The sequence below is a fragment of the Sinocyclocheilus rhinocerous genome, unplaced genomic scaffold (genome assembly GCF_001515625.1).
Source record: "Sinocyclocheilus rhinocerous isolate Xijiao unplaced genomic scaffold, SAMN03320098_v1.1 scaffold115, whole genome shotgun sequence".
In the NCBI taxonomy this organism is placed as follows: Eukaryota; Metazoa; Chordata; class Actinopteri; order Cypriniformes; family Cyprinidae; genus Sinocyclocheilus; species Sinocyclocheilus rhinocerous.
The window spans coordinates 2,196,205-2,207,131 of NW_015650001.1; the positions used below are offsets into that span (position 1 = coordinate 2,196,205).

The 10,927-nt window shown below is 35.8% G+C and overlaps 1 protein-coding gene across 1 annotated transcript; it reads left to right on the forward strand.

Annotated features, from left to right (window-relative positions):
• Nucleotides 1-3,163: 3,163 nt before the first annotated feature.
• Nucleotides 3,164-10,584, forward strand: LOC107711159 (adhesion G protein-coupled receptor E2-like). Its single transcript, XM_016516096.1, has 14 exons — nucleotides 3,164-3,191; nucleotides 4,463-4,546; nucleotides 4,818-4,967; nucleotides 5,051-5,185; nucleotides 6,207-6,341; nucleotides 6,765-6,917; nucleotides 7,026-7,172; nucleotides 7,282-7,404; nucleotides 7,908-7,951; nucleotides 8,041-8,154; nucleotides 9,266-9,419; nucleotides 9,530-9,646; nucleotides 9,742-9,929; nucleotides 10,026-10,584. The coding sequence occupies exons 1-14, from the start codon at nucleotides 3,164-3,166 to the stop codon at nucleotides 10,236-10,238; spliced, it is 1,785 nt and encodes a 594-aa protein (XP_016371582.1). The 3' UTR covers nucleotides 10,239-10,584.
• Nucleotides 10,585-10,927: the final 343 nt, after the last annotated feature.

A 10,927-nucleotide genomic window follows, 5' to 3' on the forward strand; every position in this document is an offset into this window, starting at 1 on the left:
TCACAGCACAATAACAGAACACAGTGTATTAATATAGTACAGCATTTACACCAATAACAAGCAACCAACAGTGTAGCATAATATTTGGTTGTTGACAAGGGGCCTATATTTATTAAAACCAATTAACAAAGAATATATATTTTTTATATTTGTTGCTTCAGAAATAATACAGAAATAAGTATGTGTATATTTTTTAGTACTAAGTTTTATTCCGCTATTATTATTAGTAGTAGACAATTTTCTTACCATACTCTATATATAAATCCTCTGTAAAGGCAGGATGTGATCATGAGTTCCCGTTTTAATTTAAATCGACACACTCGAGGATCATTTCAAGTTCATTTTGTTTCAGATTATTAATGAATGAGCCTATTTCAACCTATTTTGACCAGGTGTGAATATGAGAGTGAGTTGGGACATTCTGGTCTGAATGCTTCTCAGCTTCTTCATAGATGGAAGGGGTTTGAAGTAGTTGTGGGAAGGATGAGAGGAGTCCTTCCTAATGGAGGTTGCTTTCTTCACACACCTTGTGAAATGAAAATCCACAACAGCAGTAAGTTTGGCTCCAGTGATACATTGTGCCGTCTTCACTACCCTCTGCAGGGCGTTCCTGTCAGATGCTGAGCAGTTTCCATAGCAGATGGTGATACAGCTGGTTAGTAACTCTCAATATTGCAGAGGTTTTCAAACCCTGGGTCATGACCCTCAGGTTTGTTTTATGTTGAGCATGAGTAAGCCAAAGTCAAAAAGTACCAGTTATGATTGTTTCACAAGAAAAAGAGGCCCTTATACCGAGACCCCTTCAAATGAAGCAGCAGAAAACCGTCCAACTCTGGCGCAAACAGCAGAGATCCACAGAAAAGATAGTGAAGGTGATGCATGCAAACATTGTAGCAATACTTCTTGTTCAGCAAAGAAAAAGCAGAAATCTGGAGTAAGACCATATGTGACCCTGGACCACAAAACCAGTCATAAGAGTCCATTTTTTTGAAATTGAGATTTATACATCATCTGAAAGCTGAATAAATAAGCTGCATGTTTGCATCATGATGCATGGTTTGTTAGGATAGGACAATATTTGGCTGAGATACAACTAGGCTATTTGAAAGTCTGAAATCTGAGGGTCCAAAAAAACCTAAATGCTGAGAAAATCACCTTTAAAGTTGTCCAAATTAAGTTCTTAATAATGTATATTACTAATCAAAAATTAAGTTTTGATATATTTATGGTAGGAAATTTACATCATATCTTCATGGAATATGATCTTTACTTAATATCCTAATGATTTTTTAAATAAAAGAAAAATCAGCCATTTTAACCCAAACTGTACAGTCTATTATTGGCTATTGCTACAAATATACCAGTGCTACTTATGAAAAATCATATAAAGATGATTTTTTTGAAGTTTGGGTTCATCAACTGTTTGGATGCAGGCCATACTGCCATACTAATGTGCGTAATATGCATTGAAAAGTTGGCAAATGAAAGTTGGAAAGACATTTAAGTACACATATAATTTTAGAATTTCAATTCTCTTGTAATTTTAATCAAACGCAAACAGAATAATTACATTTCACCATATTAAATTGAGGTAATAAAGATTTGAAATGTATAGTGATAATTCTCGATATCGACTGATATGAAAACTTTTATCGTGATCATGTTTTTTGGCCATATCGCCCAGCACTTAAGTACACATATGCCGATTTTGCTGAACTTTTTTTTTCAGAGGAAGGCTCAAGAAATTCAGTCATCAGCTCAGGTACTCAGCAGGAGCATATCAATCACAAATTACACTCGGCATATAATAAAGTGCCATATCATGTTGCCAAAGAAAAACGGCACATACAGTTGCAGAGAGATTAATATTGCCTGCTGTACTATATATAGCTAATATACATTGTGCAAAACAAGCATTTCATTGATACTACCTTTTATATCTACCTATATGTATGAAACTAGATTCTCAATTTTAACAAAAAATTGATGAAAGAAATCAGTTGAATGCTTCTCCGGACATGTGTGTTGCCCTGTCGTCTTACGAACCAGCTTAGGACCAGATTATGCAGAATGTACGTATACGTGACTTAATTGTATATACATTTTCAAATGGTGCATGGTTGAATAATATTGGTCTTGTCAATTTAAAAAGGAAAAAAAGGGTCGCTCTTAAAAAGGTTTGAAAGCCACTGCGTCACACTATAAATTCAGCTCCTAATAACAAGAAACAAGAATCAGTCTTTGCCATTTCCAAAAAGAGGAATGAAATGGGGGTCTGGCTTTATAGTTTTTTTTTGTTTGTTTTTTTTTACAAAAGATTATATATTGTTGCATAAGTATTTCTACACTTTTTTCAATTATCAACTAATCATATCTCACAGAATCTGTTGCCTAACCTGTTATCACATGAATTTCCCATATTTCATAACACACCCCAAAAAATAGCAACTTTTGGACACTATCTAATAATAATCTAGTTCCTTTTTCTCTAGAGTTTAACCAAAGGGTTTTTATACTTTTTTAAATATTTTGCATTTTTGACTGCATTTGTTATTTGTCAAAAGTATAAATGGCAAATGAGGCTGCATACACCTGTGCACACACACACATCCCTGATATCGATTTAGACATATTTTAGACATAACTTTGCACTTTTGTTTTCTCTAAAAGAGTTTCAAATGTGATTATGTAAATACTGTACATCTGTAGTAAAGTCTTTCAGTTTGCTTAACTGAAGGGGGTTTGTTGCAAAGACACACTTGCAGTCTAAACTGGGCTTTGCTTAGTATATTGCTCAACTATCAAAATGTAAAAAAAAAAAAAAATGCTATCAGCCAAAGCAGGGGGCTGGACTGCACTGACAAAACTCTTTCAGGTACTTCAAGCTTTTTCAGCAATAGAGTCAGAGAGAGACAGACACACACAAGACCTAGTCTTATAAGCAAGACCGTGAAAAGGAGGCTTTCAAATGAAAAAAGTCACAATATTTACCATTTTTTTCTAGATGAAGTGATCTGTAACTATTAGCCTTGAAGATAGTACCGAAGACAGTTGGAGACAGTCATCGTTTGAAGAGTCTCAGGAACTTTCTTGTATGAAATTGCTCCGGATCAAAACATAAGCTGTTTTCTTTCTTTATTTTTCTATTTGCGAGTCTTTGACTATGAGGCACATGTATCTGCTGAGTCTGGGTGAGTCACATTTCAGTTCCTTTTTAGGATTAAATGTAGGAACAGATGTTTGTAGGAAGAAACTCAAACTGTTCAAAAAAGCGAAACAGTAAATGGGAATGAGAGGAAACAGCCACAAGAATATCTGAGAGAGAAAAAAAAGTGAAAGTCAGGTTTGGATGAGGGTGAGTAAATGATTACAGAATGTCTTTTTTGGGTAACGTATAACTAGCTTTATTATGTTCGATCAATCAAATATTATTGGCAGGGACTCCCACATATGTTTAGACCCTGGGAAAATGGACAGTCCATGCAGTATGTAATAAATGCATAGTTATTAAATAACACGTCGTTGTTCCCTCTAATGACAGGTGAATTATGCAAATGTCATGAACAATGAGCGTGAAGTGAATTGGCTGAATAGAATTGTTCCTTTCTTTGATAATTCTTTCCATTTTGTCTTTGTTATTCCTAATAAAAAAGTGGCATTTTAGCCATTATGGGGAATAAATCAAATGAATTTTGGCTGCATGTTTTAAGATTAAGATTAATATGATTAGGATGGGCCAAAACATGGCTCAACTCACACATAATAGCAAAATAGTGGTGGATTTACAATCATCTCCTCTTATGTTATATAAAAAATAGGGAATGATAGTTTTCTGATTTATGACTTGCGAATGTAGTGTCAAAGATAATATCTTGAAATAACCACATTTGTGTGAAGAACATAATACCATTTTCAGAAGATGCTAGAATTATCTGTACTGTAGAAACGGCATCAACTGATCATCCATATGCATGTACGTTTTAGTGTTTCTGTATCCCAAGTTAGATCCTCTTAGTCGGCCTTTGGAAGTGTGGAGAACATTGTTTTCGGTAAACTCTCTGTAAACTGATTAACTTCACCTTTGACTCCTCATCTTCTTTCAGCATACTGGTCTCTGTTTGGGTCAAGCTGTGCTCCCCAACAATAGCACCATCATTTCAAACACAATTTAAATACAGTGACGTCCAGTAGTCTGAGACCACTATTGAAAATGCTTCTATTTTTTTAACTTACAAACATTTTTATTACATTACTACTTGAAATCTGAAAAGTCAGACTTAATAGGTCTTTCTGAATGTCTTTGTTTTGACCTTTCATAATTCCTAAAACTATCTGCATATTTGCAGGTTTGCATAAAAAAAATCCCATATTATCAATGTGGTCTCAGACTCACTATATGTGCATCAAACTACACCAAAAACACTAAACCTGCAGTAACAGACTCTTTATTTTCTGCTTATAGTTCTTCTGTTAGCACTGACAGAGAACATCCTGATGCAAACACCCTGCGTACTTGGATATGTAAAGCGCAAGGGAAAGTGTGTAGGTATGATTAAAAAAGCTAACATATATGATACTCTGATGTCAGGGCTTAACAGGATTTTACTTGGGTTGTGCATGCCAACATTTATACAAGATTCACACACACACACACAAATAATAATCAAGTTTTGTTGATATTGTTCTATATTATTGAATAGGAAATTCTACTACAGATATATAGGACACATTCATGAAACAGCACTTATTAATGAATTTTAAATAAAAATCAGGAAAAGGTGCTATGGTTATTCAAACTTTCTCTGTCATTGTTATAGAGGACAATGAGTGTGTGCCTCAACCATCCATTTGTGGAGAAAATGCAAGATGCATCAACACTGTTGGCAGCTACTACTGTCAATGTCATGAAGGATTCACAACTCTTTCAACTCATAATTTCACACAAGCGGATTCAATTTCATGCAAAGGTAAAGAGAGCTTGATATGATGAATCTCACATGATCTCTGTGCAGCAGAGAAAACATCTGAATCCCTGTTCATCTCATTTCAGACATCAATGAATGTGTGGTTGGCAGCGCTGATTGTGGTCCTAATACAATATGTGTCAATTCTGAAGGAGGTTATAAATGCACATGTGCAACTGGCTACATTTCCAGCAATTCAGGACAAGGAGTTCAGTGTATTGGTAAGAAACTATTAGACCTTACACATTTATTGGCCACCTATGACCCAGATTTGACATTGGACAGTGTTAGGATTAAACAATTAAGGCCTTCTTTTATTAACTTTTTTCATGAGAAGTTTTTAGTTACTAAATATCTCTTGAATTTCATGCTTTTCATGTACTTTTCATGCTCATTCAAAGCACAAACCGCTGTGTATTAGTGGTGGGGATTTTTCAGTGACTTGCTGCAGTTTACATTAATAGGCTAGTAGGTGGCGACAAGTAACTATAATGAGTGAGTCACTGAATCATTCAATCAATGATTCATTCAAAACCATCAATTCAATCAGGAACAACATGCCACAACTGTGAGCTTCTCAGAGGCACCATGGCTTTGGTTAAAACAATTTCTGTCAACAGAGCAACAAATAACTGACAATACTGTGTAAATGTAAGTTATTCAACATAAACTCAGATGGCAATTTCAAACAAGCGAACTCGAATAAATGCAAAGGTAAAGAGAGCTTGATATGATGAATCTCACATGATCTCTGTGCAGCAGAGAAAACATCTGAATCCCTGTTCATCTCATTTCAGACATCAATGAATGTGTGGATGGCTTTATACAAGATTCACACACACACACAAATAATAATCAAGTTTTGTTGATATTGTTCTATATTATTGAATAGGAAATTCTACTACAGATATATAGGACACATTCATGAAACAGCACTTATTAATGAATTTTAAATAAAAATCAGGAAAAGGTGCTATGGTTATTCAAACTTTCTCTGTCATTGTTATAGAGGACAATGAGTGTGTGCCTCAACCATCCATTTGTGGAGAAAATGCAAGATGCATCAACACTGTTGGCAGCTACTACTGTCAATGTCATGAAGGATTCACAACTCTTTCAACTCATAATTTCACACAAGCGGATTCAATTTCATGCAAAGGTAAAGAGAGCTTGATATGATGAATCTCACATGATCTCTGTGCAGCAGAGAAAACATCTGAATCCCTGTTCATCTCATTTCAGACATCGATGAATGTGTGGTTGGCAGCGCTGATTGTGGTCCTAATACAAAATGTGTCAATTCTGAAGGAGGTTATAAATGCACATGTGCAACTGGCTACATTTCCAGCAATTCAGGACAAGGAGTTCAGTGTATTGGTAAGAAACTTTCACCCAAATTGAAAATTCAATTTTCACCCAAAAATTCTGTCATAATTTACCCACCCAAGTTGTTTAAAATCTGTATGAGTTTATTTCTTCTTTTTAACATAAAAGATGATATACTGAAGAATGTTGGTAACTAGCCTAAGACATGTTAGCAATATGTTAAAAGATGCTAGCAATGTGCTAAATCATGCTAAAACATGGTAACAATGTGTTAAATCATGTTAGCGACATGCTACAAATGCTAGAAACATGGCAGCAAAGTGTTCAAACATGTTAGTTATGTATTAAAACATGTTAGGAACAAGCTAATTCATGCTAGAAACATGCCAGTAACATGCTATGATGATATGATGAATCTCACATGATCTCTGTGCAGCAGAGAAAACATCTGAATCTCTGTTCATCTCATTTCAGACATCAATGAATGTGTGGATGGCAGCCCTGATTGTGGTCCTAATACAAAATGTGTCAATTCTGAAGGAGGTTATAATTGCACGTGTGCAACTGGCTACATTTCCAGCAATGGAAAAGAAATATTTAATGCAGGACAAGGAGTTCAGTGTATTGGTATCAAACAATTTTATCCTACGTATTTTTTGGCCATCTGTTTGCTTGCAGTCTAATGTTAGAGTTTTCAGTTGAGAGTTTTGTTTATTATCTGTCCCTAAATTACAGACAGAGATGAATGCAATGATCCCAGTTTTTGTGGAAACCATGCATCATGTCATAACACTGCTGGAGGTTTCTACTGCATCTGTGATGCTGGATTCAGACTAAAGTCAGGAGAAACTAACTTCACTGATACAAGTGAACTCTGCGAGAGTAGGTCCTTTCAAACCTTTCAAGTTCACATTTTGACACATTGAAGTTTCGGTTTATTTTTGAGACATCTAATATCCTTCTCCAAAATGCTGTTTTGATGTTGTTGAAGGTGTATGTGACATTGATAAATCTATATGTGGAGGAGGAGTCTGCAAAAACAGCAAAGACGGTCATGAATGTTTGTGCAGCTTAGGATTCACCAACTATGGTCACAAACAAATGAAATGCACAGGTTAGAGTTCTCTGTTCAAAGTTTATTTTGGTTCCTAAATATCTCTTATATTTCATGCTTTCCCATAATTCATAACGCAAAACAGTTGCCTTAGTTTTAACATGAGCACAAAACAGCTATGGAACATTGTATTGACCTAAATGTGCTCCAGCCCAAAACATTATATGCAGTGTGAGTGCAGGACAGCAAGGGAGCGGGAAGAGGGGATAATCGCGCTCGGGTTTGGTACAGCGCAATCGTGCCTAGTGAGAGTATGCACTTAAAGAGCTATTTCTACCTGTTCAAACCCCTAAAACATGTTTTGTTGGTATAAATGGATGTAGTTATGTTGATTCAGTGATATTATGTAAGGTTACTATTTTTTTCAGTGTAATATTATTGATTCTTGTTTAATGAGCTGTTGTGCAACACTTGCTGCTGATCTGAATATCAGATGTGATCACCTAATCACAGCCATACTTTTTTTCATGTGATATTGATATTATGTTAGTTTTGTTTTTCAGAGCTTAAGTGTGACAGATTATTAAGTGAGAGCAAAGCATCTCAGGTATGTGACTTTTACTAGACCACTGATACAGAATATGAATATTACAGTCATTCATAATTAACCAGAATGCTGATTTCTCTTTTCTGTAGGCATCACCAAAGCTCACAAAACTCACCTCTTTGATGAACAACAGCTGTCAGGTACTGAGTCAGAGCGAGTCTGTCCGGAATAATACACAAGTGGATGGAGAGAAACTTTTGGAGGTGACACTCTTTAAATCAGTTTTTATGGCAAAAATAAAACAGTTTTTAAAAAATGCTATTTGTAATAATGTCAAAAGTTTTACTTTATTATGTTGGCTTTAGAAAGCCCATTTATTATTATTAGTTGTTGTTGTTATAATTATTAGACTACATTTTTTATTTTAAAATTCCCAGAGCTTTCAAGCTACACTCTTAAAAATAAAGGTGCTTAAAAGGTTCTTCAAGCGATGCCACAGAAGAACCATTTTTGGTTCCACAAAGAACCATTTAGTCAAAAGGTTCTTTAAAGAACCATCTCTTTCTTCCCTTTTTATAATCTGAAGAACCTTCTTTCGCCTCAAAGAACCTTTTGTGAAACAGAAAGGTTCTTCAGAAGTTAAAGGTTCTTTATGGAACCATTTAGACAAAAAGGTTTTTCCATGGCATCGTGAAGCACCTTTATTTTTAAGAATGTATAACCACTAAATTCATGACAGACCTTCACACTGTTCTGACATAGTGTGCTATATCTGTTATCTATCGATCACTAGCAAAGCCTAAAAATACAGAGCCCTTAAAGGGACATGGTGGTGGGAAAAAATTCAGGGTGAGTAGAAAAAATTCCGGGCGGGAGGAAAAAATATTTTTGAAATGTTTTGCATTCACTCGCAACATTTTGGCGTTCCCTCAAGATACTTTGCATTCCCTCGCAAAACTTTTGTGTTCTCTCGCAAAGATATTTGCGTTCTCTATTGTCAATGGTTAAATATTAGGGGGGAAAACCATTTTATAGAGACATCAGTAGTATTGGTATCAGTGATACTGGCCTTCAGTCATAAAAAAGATGCCATAAAATAAATATTAAAAATATACTGTCTTTATGTTGTTTGTACATTAATTTGAAGATTTAATGTGAAATTATTGCAATATAAAATTATATTTAAAACGTTAATGTTAGGTGGGATTAATCGCGATTAATCTCAGAAGAAATGTGTGATTAATCAGTTAATTTTTTTAATCGATTGACAGCACTAGTGGTAAAGTGTCTTGCAGACATTCACAGAGTTCAAATGTGTGCTTTAAACATCATCTTGATCCACAAATCTCTCTCATTTCACCCACCACAATACAGGCATTGCTGTGTGATCAAGATGATCTGCTTCATGGTGGCTTCAATGGTGATAATGATATAGTCTCAGCATTTCTTAGGATTGTGGTAATCATACTAAAACTGATCGGACATCTGCTGTCAGCAAGCCGAACCAGGAAAATATGCGCTAAAGCTGGTAAGAAATACGTCACTAAACATTACACTTCAGTACCACTAGTACCATCTTCAGTAACATCTGCTTCAATGAATCTGTTTTACATTTGTAATGTGGTTTTTGCCTTCCAGATGTGGAGCTGTTAGTAAAGAGGGGCAATTCTCCACCTGAGGGTCATTTCATGATGAATACTAGTGGAGCACAATTGACCTCCCACTGGGACACAGCAACAGGAAATACATACCTCGGTACACATTCTTATAAATACAACATAAAAAAGTGATCATGTTTTTTTTATTGTGTCAGTATAAAACGATTTTTACTGTCTTTGTGCATCAACCAGGCTTTACGACTGCAGCTCTCCTCAGCTACAAAGGTCTGGAGGAATCACTCAACTGCTGTTTTAACCATTTAGAGACACAGCAAAAGCAAACTTTCAAGATCAATTCAAAAGTAGTAACTGCCACTTTTAGTAACTATGAGACAACCAACCTAAAGAAACCAATAAAGCTCACGTTTTCTCACTTGACGGTATGGAACAATTTGCTCTCAATGTACCACATATAATGTGTTACACCAATATGATATACTATCAACTAACGATTCTACACGTACATTTCCCTCCAGAAAAAGAATGAGAAGCATATGTGTGTGTTTTGGGATCCTGAACTGGAAGGGGGCGCGTGGTCAACACGTGGCTGCACTACAGTGAGATCCAGTGCCGATCAGACCGTCTGCTCCTGTTCTAAGCTCGGCAGTTTTGCTGTGATGACGGTTCTCTGTGACACTGGGGTCTGTAGGCCTACTCTTAACTTTTGTCAGCAAGGCAGTAAATCTTAAGCTCATCATAGAAGTGAAAATTCTAAGCCAAAAGTAGGGGGGGGGGAGTAAATGAACAGTGCTATTTTCCACCCTCAATGGCTGAGGTGCCCTTGAGCAAGACAACTAACCCCCAATTTTAAATGGCTGCAGAACCCCTGCTGTGTGTGAATGGGATAAATGCAGAAGACAAATTCAGAGTATTGAAGGATATAAGGATCTTCAAATTCAAACTGTGTGTGTTTGTTCATTTCAAGGCTTTTATTATCACAGTTGTTGTGAAATAATTTTCCATTGCTATTGCTTGTTGTATAATAACACTTGTCGGATTTGTGTTTCTCATTTGAAGCCTGAGCATTGAAACGTATGCAACTAAAATTATTCAATAAACTTTACTCCTTTTTATCATCATTACTTTGTCTCCTGCTTCTGCTCTTCACTGGATTTACAGTCAACTTCTGGGCTGACAGAAGACTGTTGATACAGTTTTAGGTACCAGACAAGACTTGCCGACTAGTTGTTCTGTTACCAGACAAAACAGGTATTTTTCTGATAGGATCTGGTGTCTGGGGCTGGATCTATTTCTGGCATGGAGGCATGATCTAACATTACATAAAGAGTAGCAGCAGTGGGATTTGACTGATTCATATCATAGAAAACAGAAAACGTGCTTGTAACTTTCTGCCAGAGCATCATCTGTTAAGTTTGCA